The sequence below is a fragment of the Ornithodoros turicata genome, chromosome 6 (genome assembly GCF_037126465.1).
Source record: "Ornithodoros turicata isolate Travis chromosome 6, ASM3712646v1, whole genome shotgun sequence".
Taxonomy (NCBI): domain Eukaryota; kingdom Metazoa; phylum Arthropoda; class Arachnida; order Ixodida; family Argasidae; genus Ornithodoros; species Ornithodoros turicata.
The window spans coordinates 1,978,966-1,995,776 of record NC_088206.1 but is presented as its reverse complement, the minus strand read 5'-3'; the positions used below and the strand labels follow the sequence as shown (position 1 = coordinate 1,995,776).

Sequence of the window (16,811 nt, the reverse complement as noted above, 5' to 3'; positions counted from 1 at the left end):
AAGCTCTTTCAACATTTCTCGGGGTTGCTATCCATCGTTGTCAAGTTACTAAAAAAAGTAACCAACTTATAGTGACTGCCTGCCTACTATAGTTAGCCTACAAAAATAGTAACTGAGTTACAGTTACTGTTTTTGAAATGTAACTAGTTAGGTCTACAGTTAAACACATTAAAGTAATTTAGTTACTTTGCTGTTACCTTCTAATAAATGTAACGCTCAAAAACTTCAAAACTTCACTTGTACTGTCCTAGCACAGTTATACCGTGTTTTAAACAGAGGATTTTCCGGGTTGGGTGTGGCTCAAGGGCATCCTGGGGTTGTGTATGACATGACAAAAATATTGCCATAGCGGACTAACTTATTTGTGGTCACAGTTTATAGTTATTTTTGCCAAAGGTGGTAACTAGTTACAATTATACGTCACTTTTGTGAAAAGTAACTACTTTCTGCAAAAAGTAACTAGTAAACTAGGTAAGTAGTAGCAGGTAGTAGTAGAAGTAAGTAGTTGTAAGTAAGTTACTATCCAAGACTGGTTGCTGTTATGTATTAACTAACTGTATCGCGCTACGCGATACATTGCAGCCTCCTGCACAAAAGCTTGTGTCGTAATAAGTTCACGGACGTGTCTTCAGTGTGTTTGTTTTCTGTGTCGTTCCTCCGTAATGATATTGTAAAGTTAATGCGTTATTTTCTAGCTGACCCGAACGTTTTGTTTGCTACGATATACGTAGATGGAGGAAGTTTACAAAATACTGCAGGCTCGACCTGAAAACCCATTTAAAAATAAATAGATAATTGAATTACGCTGCAACGAGTTTCTTCCGGCTCCTTGATCTGCGAAGCGTCTGAGAGTCGTTGTTGCATCGATGCCACATATTTGAGAGAAAAGTTGAGTCTAGCTCCGTTCTCTCGATTGCACATTCGACGTCCCGGTGACGGCCACGCAGATGTATATGCCTGCTGTTGATGACGTCGATCCGAGTCCGTAACTGGATGCGCAAACATGACGTTGTTTCTCAGTAACCTTCGTAACCGGTGGTTGGCGTCAGCGCAATGTGCCTTTGTTTATTTACGTTCGGGTTGAGGTACATGAATGCCGAGGGTCCGGCCTGCAGAGCTGCTCGACAACTATGAGCCGTGCGGAGAAGCACCGAGAAGTAACAGTTCTAAAAAAAATTGACCACTGATATTGTTTACGATAGAAATTGATGTTCTGAGGCTGGAAAACAGAAGAAAGGACAACACACAAGCCTCATGAACAATACCAACGACACCAAGAACAGTGAATGAAAGAAGTCACTGAAAAGGCTAGCCAGCTGTAGGGCTCGAACCCACATCTTCTGGATTGCCGGTTCAGGGCTCTACCAATAGTCTTCTCCCTGTTTGTAAACAAATGACGTCATAGTGTTCGACAGCGCCACCAAGTAGCCTCGGGTAGAGGTCTATTGAGCTAAGCTAATAAACCTCCCCCCCCCCCCCCATTTTGTCCCGTCAAATTATGCACACGTTGGGGAGGTGTATTAGCTTAGCTCAATTGGTAGAGCCCCGGACCGGCAATCCAGAAGCTGTGGGTTCCAGTCCTACAGCTGACTATCCTTTTCAGTGACTTCCTTCTTTCAGATATTGTTTGTGCTGAAAAGGGGTTGACGACCTCCAGGATCCAAATGCGAGCAGCGGAAAGCTAAGAAGAAGAAAACTGGAGGTGTTGCCAATATTGTTGTACAATAGCGAATGAGCAGAATGAAACTGCGCACGCATAAAACCGTTCCCTTTTATCGGGGCTTTCCTGTCGGAAATCGATACACGCCTCGTATTACCTCCTGACAATTTCCTTAGCTCGGTGTTTGGTCATTGTTCATTCTAACTCCTGGCAACAATAACTGTTGGAACGTCTCATGTAAGCAGTGCTCTGTTTACGGAAAGCTTTCTGTCCCTTGTGCTTTCTTCTTCTGTCCCGGTAAAACTTGCAGGATACAAGATGTCACACCCGAACGTACCTGTCGTGTCTTCGTGTCTTCGCCAGATGCAAGGCCTTATAGTGTGACTGTCTCATCCCGACTCTGGAACATTGGTCGAGTTTTTAATTGCTGCGATACCGCAATTTAAATACGCGAAATATGAAGATTTATTATTATTACTTTGTGAGGGCTCATTATTAAAGAATGAATATATTATTACCTTCGTTAAATTAATAAAGGACGGCTTACCGAAGCTAAAACTGGAAGCCATAGTGTGACATTGCACAATTACACTGAAAACATCCATGGCGATGTTTTCGATGCCAGAAGTGCGGGACTCCTAATTATATTATTATTCCAGAAGTGCGGCTGTATTTCAAATTAGTGCACGTAAAAAACGAAGGGGAATACGAAAAATGAAACATTTAGCCAGAAGAAGGTTGGCTAGCTGTCCTGAAAGCAAAAGAAAGAAAAGCAACGCGGTTATAGTACAATAGCGTACATGAGAAAACAAAAAGTAGAATGCTTCTAATATAAACGTATCCGTGAGCTACTGTACATTGAGGCATCCAAAGTTTGTTGTGTCAAACACGTTTCCCATGCCCCGTACCCACGTACCCGTACGTCACCCGCACCCCGTACCCGTACGTCACGTACCCACAGTAAAAGGATGAAGTATGCTGAAGGATGAGGTTCAAAGCCGCACGACGAGGGTAAAGCAAGGAGAACACGTCAGTACTTCTATTTTGACGATATTTTACGCCGTTTCTGAGGGCTGTGCGAACAAACTTTCTCTATTGTCTTGCGCGGAAGTGATTCCCCCTTATTATATCTTCTCTCGTACTGCAGCCAATCAAATATTCCTGACCGCATAATTACGAAATCTGCCCTTAAAGGATTACTCCGTGAAACTCAATATTCCAGAAGCCTATAAAAGCACGGCCTCACGCATCATTTTCTAAGAATAATTACTTCATTGTGCGACCATCCCGTGATCGTTTGTTGTGCCCATTGCCATGAATCATGCTTCAGCACGAATCCAAACAATCACGGTTCACTGAACCCTTACCGTCTCTTCGCACCGTGCATGCATTTTACAACGGCACCCTCTCTATTAACTCAGGCACAACAGCCCGGCACGCGATGTGGGAGGCCAGATCGACGTATTGATTCCGGCACCTTCGTATCCTGTATAGGAATCGACGAAAAAAAAAGAAAAAGAAAAACGCAAATTAAGTTTGTCCGTCGAAAACATTCCGTCATGGTACGGAGAAACCGTGGTGACTGCGCAGTCTGTTACCGGAAGTGAGAGTAGCATCTGGTGACTTCCGGTACTTCGAGGAGAGAAAACTTGACAGCTGTTGGTAATCATAGCGCGACGTTATTGATTAAGTGTCTCAATTGGAAGAGTCGCCCTTATGTGGTTGGGTGAGCGGGTTTCGATGAAATGCCGGAAGCGATGTCGCTGAACAGGTGGGTCTTGATTGGTGCGCTATGAGAGGTTGTAGTGAAATGATAGAAGGTGTTTGGGGAGTATTTGATGGAAGGAAAGAAAGTCGAGGCCAGCGCCATCTAGGGGCAGTATAAACACGCCCAGGTCGTGTCATCGTAGAGGCGCGCGCAGCCCTATAACGGCCAGGAACTTAAATAATTTTTGTTACTTATTCCATTACTATTACAATTTTTTAAAAAAGTAACTGAATCGTTACTTCGTTACCAAAAAAGTAACCGTTACCAAGTAACGAGTTACTTGTAACGAGTTAGGCACAACTCTGATCATTCATCATCGTATTCTTTTTTCCCCGCCCTCCTTTTCCTTCATTTCTTGTACATATAACGGGCCCTGAATAACGCATTCTAGAGTAGCCAGTACCGAGTGGTTTTGGACTAACATCTCCATTTTTTTTTAAAATCAATCAATCAGTCATCATGGCGAGTGGACAAATGGGCAGATGACAGCCAATAGGAGTGGCCGAGAGATACACATAAATTTATTCGAGGCTCCGAATGGCGTTGATTTCCTAACGCCTCTTATAGTGCGTTCGATAAGTGACCGCTTCTCCAATGACAAGATCGATCTCGCTACAGATAAGAGCATAAAAGTGAACGATGTCTCCATCTTTTTTCGCGCAAACAAAATCCCAGTAATTTCTAGTCAGTCCTGCTCTAAAACGAGAACACGCCAGGTAAAAAAAAGAGAAAAAGGAGGTAAAAAAAGAAAGAGAAAGGAATCCTGACGTATATACTGTTAACATACTCATCTGTCCCGCGAAACGACACAAATATGCGGGAGGCTGCAGGATGCAACGCATCCATATGTAGGGGTATGCAACGAGGTCAACCACATTGCGTGCGAGCGTAGCGGGAAACACGATGATTCACGGTCGGCAACGAAATTTCCCCCCTTTTACCACCAAGTCACGAGACACATGTTACGGATGCAGGTGATAATCTCACTGCACGGGGACGGAGGGCCAGCCGTGTCGATGCATTAAAAAGTTGACTCGCACCCTTTCACTTCGTATAGAGAGAGGCTGCAGATGGGAGATGCGACCGCAGGTGGCTCCCCAAGCAGCACAATGTACTGAAAGTCGAGTGCAACAGGGGTGGACGGGTAGGTGGAAGACCTTGAACAGACTCTTGAATCTAAGGAACATTGATAAGAAACATACCGTCCACCCCTATTGCACTCGACTTCCAGTACATTGCGATGCTTGGGTCGAGTTTCTCGAGATAAATGGGTGGAGTAAAAATCAGGAGCTATGACGTAAAGGGTAGAGACGTTTTTACGTACGTGTTTTATTACATCAGGCACGCATTGTAATGCATCGTAAAAAAACAGAATTTGGGCAGAAGAACGGCGGAAGTATTGAAAAAAATAAAAATAAAGAGTAATTAGTAATTTTCCACATGTCGTAGTTGGCGAGAAATACAGAAAAACCCCCGAACAAAATTCGGCGTTCAGCTCTGACGTCAGGGAAGTGAGAACCTCAGCCATTCTTATTGGTTTTCGTAATCACGTGATCTCTTCCGTGACTGCCACACTGGGGAAGATACCTGCCGGATGAAGTTCTGACGGGGTTCGTTACCGGAAACGGAAACGTCACTGACCACCCTAATAGACCTCTCCCTGTTTGTAAACAAATGACGTCATAGTGTTCGACAGCGCCACCAATTTGGTAGAGCTGAACTACGCTCGAAGCTAGAGGCGAACAAGGTCGCGCCCGAAAGCCACGGTCTGGAGGGGACTACGATGGTCCCTGAAAGGGACGCGACCTTCGGACCCACTTTTCTTTCAATAGGAGGCAATGAACAAGAGTCCTTTCGGGGAACCCAGCCCTCCCCTTCCGATTTCTTTCGGTTTCAGTCTGTCTACCAACGTCATGATGACGTTTCTCGGGTAGAGGTTTATTCCGCGGGAAACGAAAATAGAAACCGAACGGAGATTGAAACAGAAACGAAATCCAAGGGTAGTGACAATGAAAAAATGGCTAGGAAGCAAGCGGGCTGGTGAAGATGATGCATAATGTGAAAACCCCCGAGACTAGGGAGACTTTTTGAGACTTCGTGTTGTGTCTGTCCCTTTGTGTTCGCTAGTCTCGGGTTTTTTACATTATGCACCAAGGGTAGTACCCACAACGGGAACCAAACTCGACTTGAAACTTGTTCTTGACATCACAGTGGCTACGGATATACCACAGCCTTTGCGGTGATTTTGTTGCGGAGTCCCACTATGGAGTACATTGTTCATATTAGAGGACCAGAAGCCATCAACTTCAGGTGTGTCTGATCCTTTAATGTGACTAGCATCGCCGTGTGGTCCGTGAAAGGGCAACTGATGTACTTGACGTGTTTGATTGCTCCTTGAGTATGGAAGGCCAACTCAATGCACGTGTTGCGACCTTCAGACTCACGCTTTCAGCGCATAGCTTCAGCGTTCCGTTGCTTCCGCTGCTTTGCAGTTGAAATAGAACCACTAGTAGAAGGCCCGGGATCCATTGGAGAACGTTTCAGCTTAAACTGCCACACGACATGATACACAAACTCAGCCGCTCGCGAAACTATCGGAGAACGCACGAGACATGTCCGAACACGTCCAGAGACGAGGCGCAACTGATGACGCCTCCAGCTCCAGCTGCCGTCGCTCAGCGCTTCCACGTGACGGAGAAGAGCGAATCAGCTTACGGAGCACAGCCTGATTCGCTCTTCTCCGTCACGTGCCGATCTGGATACGGACACCTCAGTCATCCCAGTTAGAGGTGTGCGCCGCCGCGCCGAAGCGCCGCCGCCGGAGGTCGGGGCCTCGCCGTCGCCGCCGTACCAAAACTGTCGGCGCGCCGCCGCCGCCGCCGCCGATGTTGAAAAATCGGCGCGGCTGTGTAATGTGCCCATTTTTATCCACTTTTTTATAAACGAATATCTCCCATACCTAATATTTTGTTTGTTTTTCTTTTATCTTAGGTTCCAGGCTTCATTTGTGATGTTTTTAGCAGTAACAATTTCATCTCCTGATATGCTGTTTATGCTATAGAGTTTTGTTTCATAGCCGACCCTGGAGGCACAACTCCAGGAAAACTTGCCATTCAATTCTTGCAGGTTGTTTGCCGGTCATCCACCAACATCATAGCACTGGTCATTATCCATATACAGGGTGTTTTGTTTTTTATTCGTCACAGAATTTTTGTTTAAAAAATAGCGGAACGAAATAGATGCCGCTTTTGAGTTGGTCAGGCGAATATTATCTCGAAGAAAGTATGTAACTATAAGATCATTAATTACCTCAAATACATTAATTCTTTAATTAAGGGATTTCGCGTAAAAAACGGGATAGCAGAATGGAAGATATTCATCGTTCAAAGCCATTCCATGTTTAAGAAATTCTTAAACGCGCACGTGTGTTGAAATATCCGACGCTGAATGTCGCTATGCAATGAGCCGAAACAAGAAGTACGCAATTTCCGAGCGCAGAAATGACGCGAGCTTCGCCTTATCTCGATTGGAAAGCGATCTATCTGGCCAACAGATTAGCGCCTACACCAATCAGCTCGATCGCTCCAAAGCACTTGGTCTTTTCACGTGGATTGCCCGTCGCTCTTTCTGCGCTCGAAAAGTGCGTAGCAAATAGTGCATTTTGTGTGTGCCGGCGAAAAGCACCCAGTCAGAGAGGGTGTTTTCAATCGCGGAATTGCGGGGCTTATAATGCGCGCGAAGCATGGCAGACTCAACCCACTCGTTCTGGACAAGTTTATACTGTAAAACCCTTTAATTTCGCGAGACCTTAATTTTCGCGAATTTTGCGAATCGAGAAAATTCGAGGAACTCGAGGAGCGGGCGAAATTTAGTTGTTGCGAATATATCCCTACTCGATTCGCAAAAATTTAGGGCTGCGAAATTAATTGATTTTACAGTATTTATTCATAATAACTACAGCCTCTGCAAAAATACTGTTCAATGACGTTGTGGGTGCGCCTTACGTCATATCGTTTGCTAACGTTCGCATATTTATATGGTTTCCCAAAAAGAGCCACTGGATCAGTGGACAGAGCTTTCACGCGTCGCCGTCCTTTGAACGTTCGGCACTCGCTATAACTGTTTTGTGTAGTTGCCATTAAAGGGATGGCTCGTCGTTCTGATTATCTAGCTATGTTGTTTTCTCCAGCGCTTAACGCGCACTTAACGCGCCCAGTCGAAGTTCTTGGGCGACGACCTTCTTGAAGTGCTTTACTTCTCCTAATGTTCCTTTGTGTGTTCGGTTTTCTTTCATAATACTATCCAGTGCTGACGCACTTGTTTGGTACAAGGTACAGTAAATACTGCCACCGTCGCGGTGTCTATGGTGGAGAAAATACCCCCGCTCTGAGGTGTTCGTGCGTCCCCGTTGGAGAAGAGAACATATTGACAGCCCACGGGGCGCACGCCGATATGACAACATCGGCGTGACGCCGCTGACGCCGCCGCCGCCGGGCCTTCAACCTGCTCTACGCCGCCGCCGAAAAAAATGCCCACGGCGCACACCTCTAATCCCAGTACGACGCCGCGGCTTTTCTTCATAATCGAGGTTCTTACGCTAACGCATTAAAAAACAAAGAAAAAAATGAAGTGACACGCCGTGCTCGCTATTCTGCGTTACCAGGGAGCCCGTGGCAGCAGACCCGGAGGTTTCTCACAAATGCGCTTGATGCGGGGTACGCGACGCTTTCGATGCATCAGACAGCCCCCCCCCCCCCCCCCGCCCTCCTCTCTCTCTCTAATGCTAGATACTTTGTACCATGAACCAACCAATTTTTCGAATAATCATCGCTCGGGTTCTCAGGGAGGGGGACTCATCCTCTCATACGAGTTTCCCAGTAGCACTATGAATACATCGAGGCAGGGGGCACCTTTATGTAGAAAAGTAGTAGTACTGGAAGCCAGCGGAACACAGAAGAGAGTAACGTACAACAAGATGACGTATTTTCCTCAAACGCTCCTCCTCACGATCCTCCAGCGCTCAAGTGCGTTGCCTTTGCTACAAGACGCAGACATATTCGCAAAACTTCTTTTTCTTCATCGGAGCTTCTTGACAAGGCGAAGACACCCCCTCCATATGGCGTGCCTAATGCCCATATAACAGACTTCGTCTCGCACACAAAGCCCGTCCTGCCTTCATCGAGTGAGAGACACACGAATATAAACATTGTGTTTGATTGATGACGCTTCCGACATTCTCGAGGGCTCCTAGAAGGGGCTGATTAGTAAAGCGTATTGATCGTATGCATACTGAGGAAAGTGAGCAGCATGCATGGAAAGTAGGAGTATTCATGTGAAATCGGAGGTACTCTTTTTGTTGTTGTTGTTGTTTTTGTGCCTCACAAACAGGGATATTACTTTCGCCCAAGCAGAGGTACATTACATTTCGTAAAGCCCAATAAGAAAAAATAAAACATCGAGACACAAAATACAGGACCAGTCAAAAATGTACCAGGAACAGAGGTGGGGAAATTATTATTTTTTGCAATGCATTGCCATTATCCATTACTTTTTTCAGAAGTAATGCCCTACATTATTCATTATATTTTTGCTGTTGCTAATGCATTCCTAATGCCACTACTTTAGTCAAGTAATGCCATTACTCTGGTATTACATTCTCCCAGAAGCGTCTAACAAGACATTATAGGTATCAGTCACCCGAATATTGCTGAAATCGGTGCAAGTGAGTTGGTGCATGCGATATGCATAAAGTATTATAAGATTTATTGCAGCGCAGATTGATCCCACAAGAGGATCCATTGCAGCACAGGTGCAGCGAGACAAAAGCAGTCAATCAGTTGTCACAGGTGTAGAGGCTATTTCTGCTTCTTTGTTTTTCTTTTTTTACATTCATTCTTCTTTGATCGAAAAACGTTAAATGATGATGATGATTGGGGTTTTAAAGATCGAAAGTCAGAAGAGGAGAAAAAGGGTGGTGTTGATGACGATGGAACTGCTTCGCGTAGTTGGCCACGTTTACGCAGGCAACGTCACGACTGTATTACAAGGGGTGGGGGAGGGGGGACCGCGCGCCCTGGGCCGACTTCACTAGGAACTGTGCCGACATTTGTCTTAAAGCGTCCGAAAAAGGGGCGATGACACCGTCTGGACACGTGTTAACCTACCAGCCAGAGAATACCACGCGGTTGGTTCTCCTCCTGGTCATCGCGAAAGAAGAGTTGGGGAAAAACCAGGAATTCTCCAGTTCCTCGAAACGACACAATTTTGATCGTGTTCGCTTTAGACAGCAGTGCCAGAGCATTCATTCCAAGTAATGAGTAATGCCATGACGCATCACTCGGTCAACATGCAATGCATTGCTCCCCAACCTCTGACCAGGGAAGACCATATGAACCTAAACAATCCAATAGAGACATACCTGAAGACACCATCTGTTTCCTTTCCACCCTAACCAACAACAACCGCATCGTCCTCAGCCCGCAAGCCCGCGTGACATCCGCCGACAACTCACCGGTCGCGTAGCCAGTCAGAGTGAGCCGGCACGAATCAGAACGTGACGTATACGAATTAACGCTGCATCGAACACAAAACAATGCACAGGCACATAGTGTCAGAGTTGACAAGGAGTATACTGGCACTCCGTCCCTCTACTTAGTGTCGCAATCGGGCCTTCGCACGCATGCGACTCGTAACGGAGGTCTTGAACTCGTTCGCCTTGTAGAGTAGATAGCGGATTTTAATAGAAAAGACAGTTCTCTAGGGCGTGGGATTGGTTATGAAACCGGCCTTGATCGTAGCGGAAGACAAGGTGCGGTGACCTCGATTCAAGTAGCTTTATAGGTAACAGCTATTATTCTGGCTTTCCGAATGTTTTTCTTTTGATTCGGTGTTTGCGCCGCGAAACGATATCGACATACAGATATCGACAGATGGAGAGAGGACATCAGGAAGGAGTTGGAGGGTTAATATATATCCTGGGCAAACTTCAGAGAAAAGTACGTCGGCATTCGTCTACAATGTAAACCGGAAAAGCTAGAGGAAATCTGAGTGAGCGCGACCGCTTGTGCGTGTTCGAACCCCCCGCTTCCCAGTGTTTAACGTGATCTTCCACCGTTGAACATTCAACCACGACGTTGATAGTCTTCCGAGCACAACGAGCAACAGGTTCTTCGATATGAAATCAACTCTATAGTAAAAGATGGATTTGAGAACAGACGATATAATGAAAGTATATTTGTCCGTTTCCCATTTTCTAATCTAATCAGCCTGTGTTGCGAGATACGTGCAGAGCTTTGCCTGAAATGCGTGTGAATGCGCTAGTGTCACCAACTTTTGTCTGATAGAATACAGTTGGTCACGTATTTGATGGGAAACTCAAACTCGATACGTCTCGTTGACTGTGAAGTAACCCGGCATCTCGACTGATAGAAAATGTGAAAGGCAAAATGAACGGAACCGGAATGATGCAGCTATCCCAACAAAATAACTTAAGTTACCCTAACGCTACCCCATACAGAATAGAGATTTTCAGAATATAGCGTACCCAAGCGCTTTGCGGAGGCCAGTGGCCAGGACCTACTTAGTGTGTTCGGAGGGCGTGCGCTACTTTTCAAAAATAGCGCGATTACCCAAACTCTGACCAAAACGAACTTGGATATTAGTTTCAAGATTTAAGGAACGCGCCATTGTAAGTAGAGGCACCCGGTAAAAGCATGGAAGAACGGATTGCAGGCGTGGGTGTATTCACGCGAGGCAAGTGCCATTGCCTGGCACGCGGTAATGAAAACGTGGATGTAGACTCTGTACACCGGTACAGGTTTGTATACATATATAATTTTCACTTCGGAAGAAATTAAGGAGCTCGAGAGAGAAAAAAAATAAATAAATAAAGGACTTCACTTCAGCTCCTCGATCAGGATGTTGATTCTGTAATATCGCTATAGAGTCAAGTACAGGTTGGGACAAAAGTTCACGGAACACGCGAGCGGCGTACTTTTTCTTCGGTGCGACACCCTAGCGGCTGCAGGAAGCGGGTGAGTTCACTGTTTCGGAGGGGTGGAAGGGTACGCTGTTAGCGACACACAGCGGTAGCTTCCACTTCCCAAACAACCAGGCGATACCGGAACTACCGCTGTGTCTCTGGCATCGCACGCTTGCACCCCTCCGAAGCAGTGAACTCACCCGCTTCCGCCAGCCGCTAGGGTGTCGTACCGACAAAAAAATACGCCGCTCGCGTGTTCCGTAAACTTTTGTCCCAACGTGTAGTACGCTGCACGTAACCATGATTGTGGCAGCATGTATGAAATGTGCACGCTGGATTACCATCGGTGCCGACTACAGAAACGTTTACAGAAGTAATACAATGAAGTGGCAAAATATATTAAAACTTTATTTCAACATATTTAGAACCTTTCGCCACCAATAGAGCAAATGCGAAAGGTTACACGAGCAACAACAACAACGTTAAAACTTAACTCTCAGCTTGCTCAGACACCAAGCAACGGGTTTCTTCGGAGGGACTCCTGCTTCGTTGAACGGCCGCCATCCACGGAAAATGGTTCTGTATGAGCAGCTTGTAGATCCAGCAGCCGACCACTCCTCCGAGAATAGGCGCCACGATTGGCACCCAAAACCAGCACCGGCCATTGTACATGAACACATCGTTGCCCCAACCGGCCACAGCCATGAGTACTCGAGGCGCAAAGTCCCGGGCAGGATTCAGAGGGTTCCCACAGTTAAAGCCGAACGCGTACATGGTTGCCGTAACGGACAAGGCAATGTACGTGATCTGCTCACCTTTCGCCAGTCCGTTGTTCCTATCGGTAGCAGCACAGATTGCGATAAGCAGGATAGCCGTACTGACCAGCTGGTCTAGGATACAGGTCTCTGGTTTGATACCTGGCGCTGGGAAGCAGGAGAAAATGGACGCTGTGGCATGCACGCCATACATGGTTCTCTTCCCAGCGTCGAACTCCACGATGGCTTCGTAGTAGACAGCGTAGACCAAAGCTGCGGCCACAAATCCCCCGAAGAACTGGGCCATGATGTAGGCAAGCGCTTTAACCACGGAAAACTTGCCCACGCTCGTTAAGCCGAGCGTCACAGCAGGGTTAAGATGTCCGCCTGAAGCCGAACCGGTGACGAGCACTCCGACGAAAACAGCGAGGCCCCAGCCGAGTGGTGCGGCAGCGAGGCCTACGGTTCCAGCACCGGAAAGGATGATGACGGCAAGAACGCAGTCGCCGATCAGGGTTAACAGTAAGGTGCCGAAGAATTCAGCGATACATTGTCGTGCGAGCGGGTTCTTGATCTCAAAGTCGGAGACCGTCCGGAAGGCCCGCGCTATCTTGCCGCAGTTCATGGCTGTAGGGTCTGGTGGTGACTTGTGGGTGAAGGACGAGCGACGGGTTGCTTTTAAAGAACAGCAAGCGTACAATGGGCTAACGGGATTGGTGGGCTCCTGGCATCAGAATACTCGAGATAAAAAAAAAAGGCGGTGTTTATTTTTCCACGCATGCTCGCGATGTTTATCGGGAAAGATAGAAGCAGCGTTGTGATAAATGCTTCAAGGCATATGTGATAGCAAGATTGTGGTGATTCGTTCGTTTGATTAATAACGATCAAAAGAAGTGACGCTGTTTCCGTGCGTTCTTTTCCGATTATAATAGGGGGTGCCCCCTATATGTAGCAAGTGTCCAGCCTACGATTGAAGCTGCTTTTGTTTCGTTGTACTTTCCCTGGAATAGTCTTGAGGGTCCCCGGCCGTACGTGGAGCCTTTTTTCGGACTGTGGACTATATGGAAGCGGATTCGTCCTGGCTATCTGTACAAGGCTTCTGACGCACCTTGAAAGTCTGCAGCAACTGTGGATGCATAATTCTCTTGGATTGTTACTTCCCCTGGTGTTCCGGAACACCAGGGGAAGCGTAAAACTGGAGGCCTCCAGTTTTACGCTGGAGCATCTGAGTACAGTCCACAACCAACGACTGGAAGTTTACAACGGCAGATCAATGGCGGCTTTCTACATCTCGCATGAAAACTTTGACCAAGTGTAGTGTAAGTAACTTCCCTACGAAAGCGTCTTCTTCAACAACGGAACTCTTCACCATACTTGTAGCGTTGAAACACATATCTGTCTCCGTCCCCGTAACATGGATGGTTCCCACGGACTAGGCAAGTGGCGTTAGAGGTGGTAACTTCATATTGCGCCAAGATAGCCAGCGACACGCGTACAATGAATGTTGACCAATACAACCAGCTTTTGGCGTCGGGCCACGGTAGGTTCCAAGTCATATCGGCCAGTGCGGAAATACCTGCACTGATGCCGTGACGAGACGCTCTCACGGTGAAGCTGGCTCGACTGCGAGTGCGACGCTTACAACTTCGGTTTGTCAGCTGCAGATACGGAGGACGCCGCTCCTCCCAACACTATTCCGCGGTCCACTTCACCCGACAGTAGACACTGTCGTCGCACAAAATTTGTCTTCAAGAAATGAATCGATTCTCCGCCGCCTATACGTTCTCTCTAACGCAGCACGAACACCGCCACTTTTGGTGAAGATGCATCAACTAAACTCTTTCGAACTGCCCTAGACAGCAACACAGGGTCCAGCTGGAAAAAGAGGGTGGCCCTCAGTGCGTAACTGAGTTACAGGCATCTAATTGAGGTCAGTTGACTTCGAATACACGCGAGGGTCACAGCCCGATCTGCCACACGAGAAGAACCTCAACATGAGAAGAACCTATAGGGGAAACACCCAGGCAGCGCAGCCGGGATTCGAACTGGTGGTCATCACCAAGTTTTGATGTGGAAAGTTATGACCTTAGCCATGGGAACAAGGTGTATATACTTCGATGAATTAGGAATCGACACGTGAATCATTCGGCAGGTTGGAACAGCGCGTTCTAAAGTCAACGGATTTTAGGCTCTCTCTCGGCCTCCAATACATTCGGCGAGTTGGGATTCGGCAGTTTGGGAAGACACGCGTGTGGTCGCCAGTGCAGGAGTCACAAGGTTTATCTTTGCCAGCTATGTCGCAAGAAATATCGGGAGACAACATTTCGTCTGATTTAGGCGCAGCCTTGCATCGCAAAGTTTCTTTCTTGAACAGATAATGTCACGTGAAATTATGGTTAACGGAATCAGCGACACACCAGCTCCCGTGGCATAGTGGTTAGAGTGATCGCTTTCCACGCCGAGACCGGGAGGTGACACGAGTTTGGAACCTTTCACCGGCTGTGCTGTCTGAGGTTTTCCCTGGGTTTTCCGAAGACTTTCCAGGCGAATGTCGGCACAGTTCCCCCTGAAGTCGGCCCAGGACGCATACTAACCCTGCTGTCCTCTCTCCATCTGTCCACGACTATACGCCCCTCATAGCCACAGTTGCTTCGCGGCGCTAACACGGAACGAAAAAAAGAAGAATCAGCAACAACTCACCCAGAAAATTTGGCGCAGTATTCCTTCACCACAACGGTGGTAGCGTACTCCAGGGCCGACAACGAGAGAACTGTGTACTGGTCGCGCTGCAGAAAGACATTGATGAGTCCCGTTGGCTGATCCTTCACTTTCCCTCAATCGATTGCTCACCTCTCCTCCCCTCAAACTCAACCTGAAGCACACAACTTTTTCACGTGCATCACGGACAGTAATTAATAAGTATATATTATTAAGTATATTAGTAAGTGTTATTATAGCTTATAAGTATATAAGCGCAATATATTAAGAATAATAATTGTAATAATCAGGATGTGACTTGTTCACATCACGTTTTTTTTAGGAGGGGGTAATCAAATGGGTTTTCAATGTATAATACCGGGTGCAATTTCCGGCGACACTTATGGGTTCGGATGCTATGGGGAAAAGTAAAATGAAGGCTGGTTAAGCCAACACTGCACATAGAACACGCCTGCCCTGAAAAAAGAAAGGTGCAGCTGTACAACTGCTAGTGTTTCACAGTGCGAGTAAAATTTCGCCATATCGCCTGTGCACTAGCCCTTTTACCGTTGATTGTTTGTTTTTGTTCAAACTCAGGCTGCCCACGTCAAGACCACGCCGCCCTAATTTATTTCTCGATCAACTCAACTGTAGTACTCAAACGTCGTCCTCCGCGGGGGAAGTTAAATAACGACGAATAAAGTAATCAAATGCCAACGGGTTGGTGTAACGGAGATGATGGTAGCATTTCTTTGAGCTTGAGGACGACGGGAACACAACTGGAAAGGAGAGACGGAGACAAATGGACTGTAGGAGCCAGAGGCTTCCGTTGTGCCCCCGTCGTCCCCAAGCTCCGGGAAATACTACGATCAACTATGTTAATATACGGGGCGCGGACATTTCGGTGCAAATTTAGTTCACAGACAGTTAACAGTGCGTAGCTATTTCTGAGTTAACATTCCGTTTAACTGGACTGCCATACACCCGATCATAGATAATAATGTCTCATGCTAGCGAGAAAGCGGGAAGACATCCAGCAACTGTAGCCATGTCACGGTCATAGCCCAGAGTCACGCGACTCAACTTGGCAACGCAGGTCCTGGTTGGGGTCAACGAACCGTCATGGCCACAAAATCACGTGTCTGATACTTTCCGTTCTATTGGCTGCGCAGTGAGGGCGACGTTTCGGGCCCTCGGTTGGTCGATATCTGGTGCAGTGACGAGATTGTCGGCACACATGAAGAAAACGACACTGCGTCCTTTTTATTCTCGTGGACGGTCGTGGGAGTTAACCGTACTTTCCGATGCATAATGCGCGTCATGGACGTAAATATAGGTGGAAACACCGGCGCAAATACGCAAAGAAATTGTAGACCTTACACTGCTGTCAGTGTTCTCAGTAATGAAAGAGGCCCGTGAGAATTACTTTTCAAGAGTAATTGGAGTTACGATTACGACTACATGCCAATAATAATAATAACAACAACAATAATAACAACAACAAATGGTCGAGGTACGATGCACGGGCCCGGTACATAAAAGTAATTATGTTCGTTACGACTACAATATAAGAAGACCGTAACTCAATTACAATTACAGTTGGCTACGGAAAGTAGATAAATAACATTTGCCATTGTAATAGATATCTTTGCTGAAAACTTTTTATGGCGTATTTAGTTATTTAGTGAAAAGACAAACAACTACAATGCTTAGAATTGTAAAATCTACTTATTACTTATTTATTCCCCAGTGCTCACCCGTCAGCTTATAAGGTCCGTTGGACTTCAAAACCAAGGTACCCTTAAAGTTCTTGTTCGTTATACAGTCAACCCTCGATTTATGAACATCCTCGGTTCCCCGAAAAATCGTTCATAAATCGAGGGATTCATAAATCGAAAATTCCGTTAACTGAGTACTATCGAGCAAATGGAACAGTATTTCCGAGTTGGG

The 16,811-nt window shown here is 46.6% G+C and overlaps 2 protein-coding genes across 2 annotated transcripts in view; both read right to left on the bottom strand.

Moving 5' to 3' along the window:
- The window catches only part of LOC135398804 (choline transporter-like protein 1), a 28,135-nt gene extending 18,225 nt beyond the window's left edge, over window positions 1-9,910 (bottom strand). The window contains exon 1 of the mRNA XM_064630279.1: window positions 9,847-9,910. The gene's annotated coding sequence lies outside the window, so the exon portion shown is untranslated. The remainder of the gene's footprint in view (window positions 1-9,846) is intronic.
- A 1,886-nt stretch (window positions 9,911-11,796) lies between these two features.
- LOC135397557 (aquaporin-9-like) lies at window positions 11,797-12,837 on the bottom strand. Its single transcript, XM_064629151.1, has one exon. The coding sequence runs from the start codon at window positions 12,787-12,789 to the stop codon at window positions 11,899-11,901; it is 891 nt and encodes a 296-aa protein (XP_064485221.1). The 5' UTR covers window positions 12,790-12,837; the 3' UTR covers window positions 11,797-11,898.
- Window positions 12,838-16,811: the final 3,974 nt, after the last annotated feature.